We start from the raw sequence: 14733 nt of genomic DNA, 5'->3' as shown, positions 1-14733 counted from the left end.
GAAGGGAAGAGGCTGAAATAAAGTGAAACCATCCTGGATTCTGCAAAGATTGATGGCGAATATCATTTGATCAATACCACATTTGAAATTGTTTTCTTTTATTCAGACAACCCAAATAAAAGGCACAGAACATTGCGCATGTTCATGTAATTATTTGACAAACATACATGAAAAAAATGCAGGAATGTTTGATCTAATTGTAAAGCCTACTTTCTTGTACTGTATATACAAAATTACCATTGTTAATATTCTAATACAAAAGTTTTTTTTTAAAAAAAGGGTTATTTTATCTTTCACATCTATCTTTACTAACATATCCGCAGACCTAAAATAGTTTTGTACAAAGATATACATTCAACTGCTTTCACGAGGCTCATGGAATTTCCAATTCATATTTGTCTTAAAAAATAAAGAGATGTTCAATTCAACAACAAATGTTCAGTTCATCACATCATCGCTGTATCAAATTTGGCAAACAGTCTATTATAGTGTATCTACGCAATACGTAGGCCTACATTAGGAAAATAACATTTAGTTAAAAAAACAAACAAAAACAACAACTGAACAACAACAATCATGCATAATGCATTTTTTTCAGCATCAACTGAAAGTCTCCAGGAGTTGCAACACTGTCAGACAACAATGCATTCATTAAAAAAATATGTAAAGTTCAACATAGTTATAGTGTTCACGGTCATGCAATTTCAGTCCCGTCCAAATATTTTCATTACCTTTATTTATTAATAAAAAGAAATCGCCTGTCACTCCTCGGTGAGAAGAACAGACTGAGTCTGCTGTTTGTTTAAAAAAAAAAAACAAGATGTACAGTAGATATGCCATTGGACAGCAAGTCAGTGAACGGTTATGCTTTTAAAATACGATTTTTTTTGCCGTGATTGAAGTAGGGAGGTTTGTAGGCAACCAAAGACTTGAAATGCTCCTTCATGCGACATCTGACAATCACTCAACTATTTCGACAAAGGGAGTTTAACAACACCCCCCCCCCCGAAAAAAAAGTTAAAAAATAAACATTCAACATTCAAATCAAGATGAAATCCTGACTCACAAAAGAATAAGCTCACTTGAAAATTAATGTTGAGTATTGTAGGTACTGTAATATTTACTTGGCAAACAGAATCACTTTTACATAATGACCCTTGGAATTAATATACTGTAAATGATTTGAGCGCAACCAGTATGATATTACAGTGAAAACAACAACTCAATTAAAAACAATCAAAATAAAGCAACCTGCCCCCCCAGCCCAAAAACAAAATTAAAAAAACAAACATGTTAGCTGCGCCCAAAAATAACATTTGTCCTGGAAGGCTGTGGAGATGTTCCTTATTGGTGATCATTCAAATGACCAATTTTTTTGTTCTGTGAAAAATCTCCTTAGGTACCAAAAGATTTTCCAAACCAAATAAAATCAACACAAACAACAAACACATAGAAGTCCAGAATGAATATGTGAAGTCCATGTTCTTTCAAAAGGTGTGTTTCCTGAGTGAGTCTTTTTGGGGCAGTAGGAGATAAACGGTGGTGATGCGGGGAGGTTGATAGAGGATTCAGACATCACATCAGATACATTTTTATGACAAAAATAGCTTGAAATGCTTCACGATACCCCCGTGCCTTTCCAGTTTTAACCACTATGAGGCTAGAGACACAGATTGGCTTGACCTTTCATGTTAATACTGCTGCTGCTCTTCAACTGTGTTGGACGTGCGTTCAGTGCAAGACCCAATCCACTACGACTCATTGGGGGAATCGGGGGCGGGGGTAAAACATGTTAGAACATATTAACACAAGTCTTCATGATTCCATAAAAATATAAAATTACAAACATTTCATCATCAAGCGGACACTATTTGAGGTATCCTCTTGAAAAGACACGTAAAAACTTTAAATGCGCACTATGTCAAATTCACATCTGTACCTCAAGAGCGTAGTAACTACTATCTGAAAAAAAAAAGGAAAAGCTGTATCAGGGTGAAAAAATATTCTTCCATGCACTTGGAAGCTGCTATCCTTTTTTTTTTACTATGCTTATTTCCTACATTAAATGTGGATAACCAGACTTTCGTTAGCGTACACAGCAACAATCAAAGGCTGTGGGAGAAAAGTCAGTCCATCTCTCCTCTGCAACGGTAACTCCCATCTTCACCCTCCAAAAACAACTCTGGTTCATCTTCCAAGACAGTCCATCATCACGTGCAAGGAATCGCCTGACACGCTGACACAGTACAGATCAGTTTGTCACTCTAACTGACTTAGCTAAGTCCTAAACTTGTCCTTATTTCAAGGACGGTCCTACTTTGATTCGACTCAAGTGTTGTGCATCTCCTATCACTCTTGTAGCATGAGTCATGATGCATCTGAGACAGCACAGTCAATGCAGCACCTGCTTGGAGGCGTGACAGAAAAAAAGTTTTAGGGCGGGGAAAAAGAACAAAAAGACCCTGGCCTGAGGAGCAAATTGTGAGATTGTGAATCTTGTTTAACTTGATTTTCCCTTTCGTTGTGGCCAGTTCAATGCTCTTCTCCTTTTCTGTTTATTTTATTTTATTTACCAGGGTGGGGAAGATGGCAAGACTTGGGACAAGAAAGGCATGCTATCCACTGGCCTCATGGCAATGTTAAGCGGGCCGGCGATATTCATTGGCATGGGTGTGGTTATTGCGACTGGGTGGGCAATATTCATGGACGCGGTGGCGGGGATGTTGACAGAGGCGATGTTGACGGGCCCAGTGATGGTGAGCGGGTGCTGAAGGCTGACCGGCGACGTGATGTTGACCGTATTGGTACTAATGTTCATTTGCGCCGCTATGGTGACGGCGTTGTTGTTGTTGTTGGCGTTGCCCCGATTCATCGCCGTAGTGTTGGGAGCTGAAACCGTCACGGGTGTAGCTGAGGCAGAGTTGCAGACCTCTTCTGGGGAGCAACAAGGAGCAGCCGTCAAATGTTTACTTGGTTCAGAATTCTCAATTTTACCAAAATTTGACAAACGTGCATTTGGAAGTTGGCATTAAAAAAAAAAAAAAGATGGTTGATTCCTCTTGTGTGTTTTGTCTTTTTCTCATCTTTTTTGTGATGCTCATTTTAAAAGCCACCACAGAATCTCACCAGTGACCTTAGGGTTAAGTAGACAATAACAATAGAAGAAAGGAACATACTCCCGACTCTGAATTGCATCTTTATGTGGGGTGACTTGCATTCCAGACAGTAATCCTTCTTCTCCACTTCCAAATTTCAAAATTATTACTATTCACAGTGCTTCAATTCAGAATATCCATTCTTCTTTACAGGAGGAGGGATTGGAAAGCAGGAGCATATGCCAGCTGACTTTGGGGCGAAAAGCGGACAACATAACAGACTGGGCAGCGGTCAATCTCAGGGCTTCCTAGTTTTCATCTATTAATGGTGGCAGAAATGCATAACTGGAAACATTTTACGGGAGCTAAAATTCCGAGCCGCTGGCCAAGCTCAGCACTGTAGTTGAAGGGATACAAAGTGAGGTTTAAGTAAAAAGATAACCGAGTTTAAAAAAAAAAACAACAACAAAAAAAAAATAGGACTGAGACTGGTAGTGCACAGGCTATAGTGTACACTCATACAAAATATATAATACTCTACCCATATACTTTTTAAAAACTATATTTCCCGTGCACTTATTGCTGTCAACATTGGTGCGGTCCAAAAACCAAGGTTCCACTGCATTCTTAGGGGCTATCGCCATGCTTTTCTGCCAGGTACAAAATACCTTTGTTACAGGAGTTGAAGTTGGCTTGGCCATGTGTCTTCAGGTGGCTGGTGATGTAGGCTGCGCTCAACATCTTTCCACAGATGCTGCAGGTCACCTTTCCCTCGTGTCTGATCATGTGAGAACGCAGACGGTCTTTGGTGGCAAAAGCAGAGGTACACGCCTGCCAGCCCCAAAGCACACCAGGTTAAAGGTCAAACAATGACAATAACCTCGACTGTAAATCCCATCAAATGTAAATAGAGGGCAGACGTACCGTCACTTGACATTTAAACGGTCGTTCGGAAGAATGAACATGCTTCACGTGACAACTCAAGTGGTCGGGCCTGGCGGGGGAAAAAAATTAAAAATACTGGTCAAGAAAGTAATGAGGTTAGACGTGTCATGCAGAAAGGCCCTTTGGCCCATTAACACATTCTCAGTGCCAAGTATTAATAAATGACCCTAATGTGTTTACTCAACCACTTTCAAATGATTGGTAACATGGAATGGAGTTCTCAAATGGAGATGGTGCAGTATCACATGATCACATAGAAATGTAATTACCATTACCATCAATATTGAATCAAATCATACATATGTTTCCTATTACTTTTATGAGCTCCACTGCGCACATCCGTATGTTGTATGCTTGCTTTGAGGGGCTTGTGTGGGCCCTTAAAAGTTGTGTCAGTGGCAGTCGATTCTCCACAATCAATCATGCGTGATTTAGTTTGGCCTAGTTTCAGGAAGCACCACACTGAGATGGTGTACCATTACATTGTACACTTGTTTACTCTCAGGAAAGTGGCCGTTGACGCCGACACAGCTCTCAGATGCATGAATTTGCTTGCATAAATACTAAGTGAATACTAATGTCATGCAAGTATTTCGGATTCAGCCTCCTGGATTTTTGCTGCTTAAAGTCCGGTGCTAATTTTACATAGCGTCTCTCTCAGGATGAAGAGAAAATGTAGGGCACAAAGTTAGTTCAACTTTATGAAGGCTGAACCCAGTTGAAATGTTTTATATCTGACCAAACCAACTCATATTTTACCTTTACTTTCGAACGACCTTCAAAACTAAAATCTTGTTTTATTCCACAATTAAATATTACTGGAATCTGAACTCTTTGTTTCTGTAAAGGCTAATGTGAAACAACATGTCTATTTGCATTAAAATGACATTTTCAGATTGCTTGTCCGATTCTAATTTCGGTTAAACATAAACTTTTGGAATGAATGTGCTGTCATGCCAGTCCTTCAAAAGTAAAAATGAATCACCTCATTGATGACAACAGTCATCATCCATTCCTTAATTAAAAGGACATTCTCTTAGTGAGACTTTGCCTTGTTGACCTTCAACGGTGAGTCTCTTGCATTGATAATCTCAGTTTGGCATGGATCCACCACGGACAGCTGGATAGTTCTGGTGACGCTGAGGGTTGAATCATGCTAGCGGGGGTGAATAAGGGCGCTTGCGTTGGCAGTTGCTTGAGAGCCGGAATGATTCAGTCTGCTGCATTTTTTTTAAAATTGCCTATCCAAACAAATGAGAAGTCACGTTGAAGCTTCTCAGTCCGATGAACCGGAACTTTTTGTTGATTTTTTTATTATTTATTTTTGGTCCCAATCCAAGAGGAGCAAGCGAAACAGAGTGCAGCGGATGCCAGCAGATCAAGCTAAGTGGCAGTGACTCAGTGCCCTTTTCTTCAGTGCCCAATCTCGCTTTCCAGCATGCAGACAAATGCCTTAGCCACGTCACTGGAGGCATGCCTGAAAGTGGCTCACATACGAGCGTCACGGTGTAAGCACAGGCAAATGGGGCGCCGTCTTAGTTGCATTAATATTCACTGCTCATTCGAAAAAAATAATGCCAAACACATCAAAAGATACGAAAAGTCAGAAGGTTGCTATTAGTTTTTCTACATAGTCATAAGGTGGCCACTAATAAAAGTCTTTGCAAACAAAGAAGGGGACTGATGGGAACTATATTTTATGTCACATTAAAATAAAAATAAAAAAACAACACACACACAATGTATTTAGCTGAACAGAAATAACCGACTGACAGCGTAAATGTATATATTTAAATATTTAAATGTATATAGGCTGTGGAAATTGGGTTAAAATTTGGAGATGTGTCAATTTAAGGATCAGGATTTAAGTAATAAGGCCTAGTTTGAATCACAAATCTGAAAATGGATCATTTTCGCATTGTGCTTTTTTGACACCAGTTCAAAACACGACTGTGAGACTTCTGATTGGTTTGGTGCTGTAGGCCCCCCCCCCCCCCCCCAAATGTATAGCCCGAAAGCACTTAACCACAGTTTTCTCATTCCATTCTGATAAGATGATCAGTAGAAAAAGGAGTACTTTGGATACGTCTGACAAGAAAAGTTTCGGAGTTGACTGTGCAATTTAGTTTCTTAAAATGTTCAACCTTACCTGGAAAAACCTTTCCCACAGACGGAACACACATAGGGCTTATGGACTCCACCATCATGAGACCGAACATGGTAGGTCATTCGGTCCTTCCTTTTAAACCGCTGGTGGCAAATGGGGCACTCGAAGGGCTTTTCGTCCGAATGGGACAGCTTGTGGCGATTCAAATGGTAAACATCACGGAAGGCCTTGCCGCACATCTCACAGCCATGGTTTTTCTTGACGGGTTTGGCAGGTTTCTTCGGGACAGTCTGCTGGTGGTGCGGAATGTTGCCCATTGCCGAAGTCATGATGCTCGCTCCCGAAGAGACGGACGTGGTCGCTGTGGAAAGGATGCCCGCCGCCGTGGAGATGTAAGAAACATTTCCGTTGTTCACTCGCTGCATCGTGGAGATCATTGGCACCATGGTCGGGGCCGTCTGCGCAGTCTTCTTTGGCCGCGACACCATTTTGATACCTGTGTGGCTGGACTCGTGGCGTCGCAGATGGTAGCTGTCGCGGAAGGCTTTGTTGCAGTAGCCACAAACAAATGGCGTTTTGCCTTTGTGCTCCTTCTTGATCACAGGCACGGGTGGCCGTCCACCTCCTCCGCTGGCCACATTGTCTTTAAGGAGATCGAGAGCAATGGAAGGGTTCTTCTGGTCGATTTGGATGGGAAGCACAGGCTTTTGGTCGATTGGTTCACTTCCTGCATTAAGAAGGGGCAGCAGGCTGTTCTGGGCCACCTGGTGCTGGTGGTGGAGGGCTTCATTAGCCTGCTGGTGGAATAAAAATAAAATAAAATAAAAAAAAACGTAAAGAAGAGGAAGATAAGAAATGGAAGGGGAATGGCAACATCACAGGAATGTGTTTCAATCATGTTTTTAAAAAGGCGCTTTTGTACATTTTTAACATTATTGAATTTGGTGGTTATACATTAAACCAAATTAGCCAATGAACTTAATGCGGTCCATCAGTTTTCGTAGCAGGTAGACATTTTAGCACATACGCATTTCCATTGCTTCCACGGAAATGTATTCTGTAAAATACAATACATTTTGGGTCAAACTAAGCTTTAAATCCGTATTTAATCCGAGTCGTTTAAAGTCATATGAATGAAATCCTGTACTAAAATTGAAATTGAATTCTATGAGGGTGTTACAAAACAGAACTATTTCACCTCAAGATGACAGTGGCAGTATCCAAATGGACTACTTTCCAAACCCTCAGAATGCCATTGACAGCAGTGTTTTGGTCGAAGGCCAACGGTTGAGTTTTAATTTGACAACTGTGAGAGCCAAATGGGCTCCAGACTTTTGAGAGGGTTTGTCAGTAATGAAACTGACGCCACATGAAACACCAATACAAAAGAATCCAAATACTGGATCCCCCCGCCCCCAAAAAAAAGATCCAATTATGACCCTGCTGATTCATCCAATGACTGTCAAACAAACATTCCAAGCTAGAGGCATAACAGAGTGTAGGATGCCGCCAAAAAGGCTCTAAAGAGCAGACCATTATTTTTGCAATCGAACAGCAACACATTTGCGGGTCAAGAGAGGTCGTAAAAAGCACATATCTAGGTTATAAAGCACAATGGAAAGTGGCACAGCAACTCACTGCCTTGTGGCCTTGCCCGCAAACACATCAGACTTGATATCCTCATAAACCTCATTAGACCTTTTGGTGGAAAGTGGTAAATTCTGGAATTATTCTGACTGACGATATTAAATGTCCAGATCCAATCACAACGAATCCAAATTTATGGTCACTTTTATGCTGCAATAATAAATTCTGAGATTTCAACAAGAAACAAAGTTGACAGTTGGCTGAGGAAAGACTCCATAATATCAATTGGATAACTTGAAGGAATTATTGGTAGAACAGTGGTGGGTTTTTTTCCCCCCCATGTACACTGGACAGTACAATTCAGTTTCATTAAAATTTTAGGTATACCCTACAATTCATTTTCAAATAATATTTAGCCGCTTGTAAAATATATAATTACAGGTAAATAATAGTTTTATTCACCTGTTCTGAAGTTGCAATATATCTATTATTAACTCTTCAGTACCAGCCAATTCTGGACCAAGTCTGAAAAGACGTTTAAAAATGTCTTTGGGAGTGAATTAGTTAAATCGTGAGTGAGCTAGTTATTTTGCTGTCCTGCATTTGTTTATTATTGTGCATCATGTAACAGTGGCATACAATAGGAAAATATACCTTTTAGGAATTAAAGAGAAAAATAACTTTTGAATGACCTGAGGCCGACTATGTTCCTGTATTTTCATGTTGGTGTTACTTGGAGAGCTAAGCATTTTTTGAGTTGGTCTTTGGTTTGAAAAATAAAATTGAGAAAACCTGCCTTACCGTATAACAGTAGAGAACATTTCATAACGTGAGCAAATATAAAAATGGTAGTACACTCAATGCCGTTAGCTTGGTAAAACAGTCCCTGATGCAAAAAAATAAAATAAAAATGTTGTCAACCAGCAGCAAGAATGGCCAAGGTGAAATGCTTGACCTTTCCCTTTGAGGTTCAATCATGCATCGAAGAAGGCCAGCTAAGAAAGAAGTTGCAAGAGGAAAAGGTTGGGGCTCGGAAAGAAAAATGAACCGCACAATGTCCTCCTTATGTCATCTAGCCTATTGTGAAAGACACAAATCTGAGCAGTGATGCACTAGGGCCGCAGCAGGGGTGCTTTGTATGCTCATCTTCATTGATTTGGCTCATCTATTCATGAGCCGGGGACATTGTTTATCCACACACCACTCAGCGAAGCTCGCAGTCAGTTTGCAGGGGAACCTGGGAGGGGAACTCATGCAGCTTGCCACCAAGCCCACCCATTTCTCGAAGCACCTGCTCACACTTGCCACCTTCCAGGATTAGTCATCATAATGCAATGCTACCCCGTCCCACTGGCGCGCCAGGCGTTGTCGGGGTGCCGTTTGGGTGGCGGGGCGATGCTGTGGAAGCTTGCGCACACATTGCACGCAGCGTGGCCCCGATGCAGAGGTGCAGGGCCCGTTACAAGCTGCTGTGCGTTCACGCAGCTCTGACCATTTTGACACAAATGCGCCCTGGCAACTGAGGCTGCTCGCTCATAAATAACATCAAAATGGAGGGAGTGTCCTGACGGCTCCACGGGCCACTGTAGACATGAACAGCTCTCGCAGTCGTGAGTCCGATTATGTGCCGTCTTGCCTCCATCTTTTGTGTCTCACTATACAGCTGCTTGGCATAATCCCATTTTGGACCAAAACAAAGGCCATGTGAAAAATGGTAGAAAGGGGAGGGAGGGAGGGAGGGAGGGAGGAAGGGAAAAGAGGGAGAACTGCAGAAATCACTGTTTAATGTAAAAAAATTATTTCAGTTTTGCTTGTAAAAACTATTTCAGTTCGGTCTTCATTTGCTCCTGATTCTTAAAGTGTTCCTAATCATAATTCTACAATCCACAGTCACTTTACTGAACGCTAACGTCTACAAATTATTGGGAAGTATAATTAGGAATAATGTATGTAAATTGAAATACAGTTAAAGGACTTTGCAAATCCCGAGCTGTCATTTAAACCGACAAAAAAAAGAAAATCAAGAGAGGCAAAATAAGGCCATGAATTTTCATTTGTTTTTACATGAATTTGAAATGCCAACATAAGTAGTGTGACAACAAAAGATGGTCACTCACATCACAATGCAATTTTGTTTGACGATTATGGACGGATGGATGTTAACGTCGAGCAAGTTTGCTACAACAGAGAACACGCAGATGCCGGTAGCTTATTGTTGGTCACCATAGCAAGGGTGTGATGATATACTTAAAAACATGACTTCATCAGCACTGCGGCAATATGCCAATATGAATCCAACTACCTTCGGACATCAAACATTCAAAAAATACCACATGTCGGCTTTAGAAATGTGACACGAATTTCTTGGAAGATGGATCACAACCACCATCACACCAATAAGCAGTTTGACACTCAGGCTTTTGATTAGACGACATTAGTTCACAAAGACTGGCAGCAAACATTTGAAGCTCAAATGCGTTCCTGAAGAGCCCTATCAGTGAAGTTCTTTAGCTGTGCCAAAACTTATTTTGACAACCTCAAACTAACTCACTTTTAAAAACTGGGGACCCATGTTGATTTTGTCTGTGTACTCGGATAAAAATAAGCTCACGCCAGAATCTAAATAATTTCCCCAGCTGTCCTGACCAAAGAAAATGTTCTCGATGACCTCCACTCAAAACATAATTTCGAAAAACAGCAGACCTGAAAATGAGCAGACAAGAATCTGAATGCATGATTCAGAAATGTATTGCGAAGCAGATGCAAACAGCCTTCGCGCTGAGCCTTGTGAATCCCATTTTCCAGAATGACACTACAGGTGTCAGAGCAGGAGACATTAATATTCTGTATAAACAGTCTACTTCCTGTGTGTCACACACTCACACACACACATGGCTGCTTTCCATTCAGTTACACTGGACTAACAGACTTTAGGCTCTTTCACACCCCAGGAACAAGAATGTTTTGAAGGAATATCGGAATATTCTCGTGGATTTCTCTGACTCACAATTTACAGACTATAAACACGATTCTGGATATGAATGATTATAAACAATACAAGTGTACTGTACATGGAGTTTATGGGCACTCAAAGTGTAAAACATGACATTTTGAACAAAATGTACTTTCTGTAAGAGTGTTAACTGTTCACGCTGCATAGTTTCTGAAGTATTTCAAGGCACCCTTCTCATGTTTCTTACTATTACGAAAGGTTTGCAGTTTTAGACCCAGAGGAGGCACCGCTAATATTTGTGCTTCAAGAAGGTATTTGTGCAAATATTATTGCCGCTGCATACAAAACGATTCAGTATGGAATTCAAAATGAATTTAAAATGACTCGATATTTCCAGAGGGTATACGGTCAGTATTCCTCTAAAATACAACAGAACACATTCTGAAGCTCAAGTGTTGCTCCTCTTCCACTGGGAGCCTGAATTTACAAAAGACTGAAAGACAAAGTAACAGTGTGCGGTACATAATGCAAGTGTGGATACTGGCGTCTGGCACATTGCCAGATATTTTAAAACAAGCCACACTGTCCATCTGTCTTCATCGTCCAAAAAGTAAAGCACTCCAGAGGCACACCAGAAAAAAAATACATCAAATTGACATGACAGAGTGCGTTAACACATAGCAGGATAAACTACTTCATATTCTTCAGAATAAAAAGACAAGCAAATTTATAACTTATTACAACTGCAGTTAAAAAAAAAAGATGGTGAGCTCAAAGGCATAGCCGATCCCAGCAAACTTCTTTTCAACAGAAAAACCTTTTTTTTGTTTTTTGTTTCAGGGGAGGGAAAAAAGCCTTTTTGGGGAACATTTGTGTGTGCCTATACAAAATTTGGTCCAAAAAAACAAATTAGAGTGTTAAGAAATTTATTATTTTGGAACTTATCCCCTCGACCCTTTTGTTTTGTCTGCAATCCGGAGGAACCCCTTTCTGATTATCTGACAAGTGTCAATTAAAAATATCCACCAATAAACTTGGACAATACTTAAATTGCGCAAATAGAAGATTGAGTAGTAGAATAGGTGGTGTACTTTACTAATTAATGTCCACCTCCTCCCCAAATATGTATCCTTTATTGGCTATTTTGAAGCGTTGAAAGTGCTCATTCCACGGTTTTTCTCCCAAATTCCAAAGACACTTATCACGTTCCAACTTGCACTATAAATTAAGATAGCTAGAAATAGATGACTGTAACTGTTTTGGCGGAATATTCAAGACCATTTCTTTCAGACCCATACCAGGACAAGTATTCACTCTTTGAGTACTCACTGATAGAGTACCAATAATACCTGCGGTGCCTTTTCAGATATAAAATTAGATTTAATACAATGATAAAGCATTGGGAACAAAACATTTCTTTCTGACACAGACAATGATTTTACGATGTGTGAAACTGCCGCAGTAGAAGGCCAATTGTTGCTGAGGATGAGTTAATGTCAGACGTTCTTTACATTAAGTATCGGTACTCTGTATCGGCACCCTCAATGAATATTCGCGACCGAAAAATAAGGCCAATACAGTACCTGATATTGGGTTTCGATAGGCATTCATCCCCACAATAAAATATCTGCACTCTGATTCCCCCCCAGTGTTGCTCAGGGACCCTTGTGGGCATATTACCTGCATCTAGAGATCACTATGATCTGCAGCCCTCAGTTAATTTCAGTCAGTAACAACGCTTATTTATATTCACATACAATTTGAGAGAATTTCTAAAATGGACTCATGAATGCATTCTCTGATATCCAAAACAGAACTTTAAACATTGATATAAACACCAGAACACCACAAAAAAAAAAAAAAAAAAAAAAAACTCTGTTCACTTGCTTAGGCAACGTCATCTGAATCTGTCACGCTCATAAAAATCGCTCGTTTTATTGTATGTATACGAGCAGGAGAACATCGTGTTCCGCGTAATTTTTAATTCCGGGGCAATTCAGCACTCAGAGTCGTCCTAATAACAAGAAATGAACCAGCATTAGCCGATTCGTAGCTAGTGTTAGCCGATGTTGTGTGCACAGTTTGAATTCCTTTCCGCGACGCTCAGCAGCATAAACCGACAAATAAATGGATAGAACACGGGCCTTTTAGTTGCCAATAAGTTCTTGCAATGTCGGTGCTTGGCGAGTCAGGTCGACTCCGTGGCGACGAATTACTTTCATGGAGTTTTGGGTGAACGCGATGCAGGTTTTCCGAACCACCGTTAGCTAAATTGGCTAGTGAACGCTCCAGTCGCTGCGGGAGGAAAGTTGGCCGCGAACCGCCGTTAATCAGCTGCTGAGATTTTCGAGGCGCACACAATTACTCGGCGTTCGGGACTGGGAAAAATATTTTTTTCCTATTTGTGGCAAAATCCCGCTTGAGATTTCATGATTAGTGGGCATCCGAAAAACGCGTTCCTACTGGGCTCAAGCTGCTGTGTGTGCGGGTTGATTGTAACGGTGCAGTGCCTCACTTGAAATGATCCCGCATGTTTGGTTGGGATCGACTTGGAAAACAAACTTCAGAGAATAAACTCCGCGTTTTGCGACAGCACTCGGCTTCTCCAAATACACGGCAGATATGAAACAAATCGCGTTTGTCATCTACTCTTGGAAGATGTTTTTTTGTTCAGGCGTCAATCCCGACCCTCACAGCTGGAAGCCAGGATTCGTTTACCATTGTTTTGCTTGCTTACTTGTTCTTCGCACTACTCGTTTCAAAACTGATTTTGCCGCCAAAAGACTCAGTGTTTACAGTTTCGGTTTTCCCCCATGCGGGCAATAGCAGTACCCTCCCGAAGCAGTAAACTTACTTGGAAAAGAAACGTACTCCAGCTTGCCTCCATTTCCACACTTAGTAATTCTGTAGGAAACCTAGTAGAAGCTTACAACAAAGCAACCAAACATGGCAGCTGAAACAACTTCCGGTAACCTTAAGGGTAGTACCATTTTACAAACAACATGGGGGTATGAGAGTTTAATGTTTTAGAATTGCGCATGTTTCAAGTTATTAAATCAAATTATATATTTTTTCAATGTACGTTTTACATATTTGTATAAAGTCATGAATTGCTTGAGTAATAGTTTACCCACCGCACGTCTCATGCCATGAAGACTGTTTTCAAACTTCCCCATTTCATGTGTCTGCTGATTCTGTCCGTGCATATTTTATTGACTATCCGCGATGTCGCATGTGGCTGTTTCATGGATGTTTTATGAATAGTCCCTCGATGGATGAAAAAAAAATCTTTAAATGCCTTTGCTCTTTTTATATAAAATTTTTAATGTTTTTGCTTTTTCGATTAAAAGCATTGGCTCGATCAAAAGAGCACTGCGACTCCCTCTGACTTAGCCTTTCTTTTTCACTCTGAAATAGGGATGAATGAACTCTTGGTTGTGCACTGTGAAGTACTATCGTTCATATCACGTATTCCTTAGTCTTTGCAGAAAATATTCTCATTACTATGCAAGTGTGACACTTTTGTGAGATTGTTACATGCACCTGTGTACAGACTAAATATTGAAATAGCCTACAATAAGTGCTTTTGGAATATACGGGCCACTGGTGAACATTGAAAACTTTTTTTCCATCTACATTACAATGAGAACTTCACTGAGAGTCATTTAGGTGTGGTTAGCATCATCCAGCAGCAGGCTGCACAAATGTCACTCTTTGATTTAGTATTTCCACAAAATACACCAAAACCTGAATGGTGATAGTACTGTCCAAAACATTGAGTAGTCCAGGTCTACACTACTTGCACTTCACTACAGCGTAAATGCAATAAAACGCAAGTTTGAAGAAGAAACGTATGCATAGTGGGCCTAAAGCATCCAACACAGCTTTCCATCCAAGTATTATCTATGTATATTACCCATATATTTACTGCACTGCTGCTTCATTGTTGGACAGTATTAATTTCTGTGTAACATATGCCTCAAACTGAACTGCCTGCTTTAGATTTTGTATCAGGCAACAACAAATCTCTGTAATATCTCAGATTT

General features: G+C 40.5%; 1 protein-coding gene across 2 annotated transcripts; it reads right to left on the bottom strand.

Annotated features, from left to right (window-relative positions):
- Nucleotides 1-806: 806 nt before the first annotated feature.
- On the bottom strand, nucleotides 807-13621 carry LOC147193660 (vascular endothelial zinc finger 1-like). 2 transcript variants are annotated; one of them, XM_086131590.1, is made up of 5 exons: nucleotides 13542-13621; nucleotides 6190-6944; nucleotides 4020-4089; nucleotides 3764-3926; nucleotides 807-2934 (listed from the first exon to the last, which is right to left on the bottom strand). In XM_086131590.1, the coding sequence occupies exons 1-5, from the start codon at nucleotides 13572-13574 to the stop codon at nucleotides 2570-2572; spliced, it is 1386 nt and encodes a 461-aa protein (XP_085987716.1). In that variant the 5' UTR covers nucleotides 13575-13621; the 3' UTR covers nucleotides 807-2569. The 2 variants fall into 2 exon arrangements, with proteins under 2 accessions (XP_085987716.1, XP_085987717.1); XM_086131591.1 differs by having other exon boundaries at nucleotides 807-2931.
- Nucleotides 13622-14733: the final 1112 nt, after the last annotated feature.

Source organism: Hippocampus guttulatus, chromosome 15, assembly GCF_054856545.1.
Source record: "Hippocampus guttulatus isolate MCC_2025c chromosome 15, RoL_Hgut_1.0, whole genome shotgun sequence".
Classification (NCBI taxonomy): Eukaryota; Metazoa; Chordata; class Actinopteri; order Syngnathiformes; family Syngnathidae; genus Hippocampus; species Hippocampus guttulatus.
This window is presented reverse-complemented; position numbering and strand designations above follow the sequence as displayed.

Bases quoted from the DNA above. Each gene is read 5' to 3' on its own strand.
- LOC147193660 (XM_086131590.1), bottom strand. From the start codon at position 13,574: ATGGAGGCAAGCTGGAGTACGTTTCTTTTCCAA. The intron at 6,945-13,541 runs GTAAGTTTACTG...TTATTCCACCAG, and splicing joins GGAGTACGTTTCTTTTCCAA to CAGGCTAATGAAGCCCTCCA. The intron at 2,935-3,763 runs GTATTTTGTACC...GTTGCTCCCCAG, and splicing joins CTTCAACTCCTGTAACAAAG to AAGAGGTCTGCAACTCTGCC.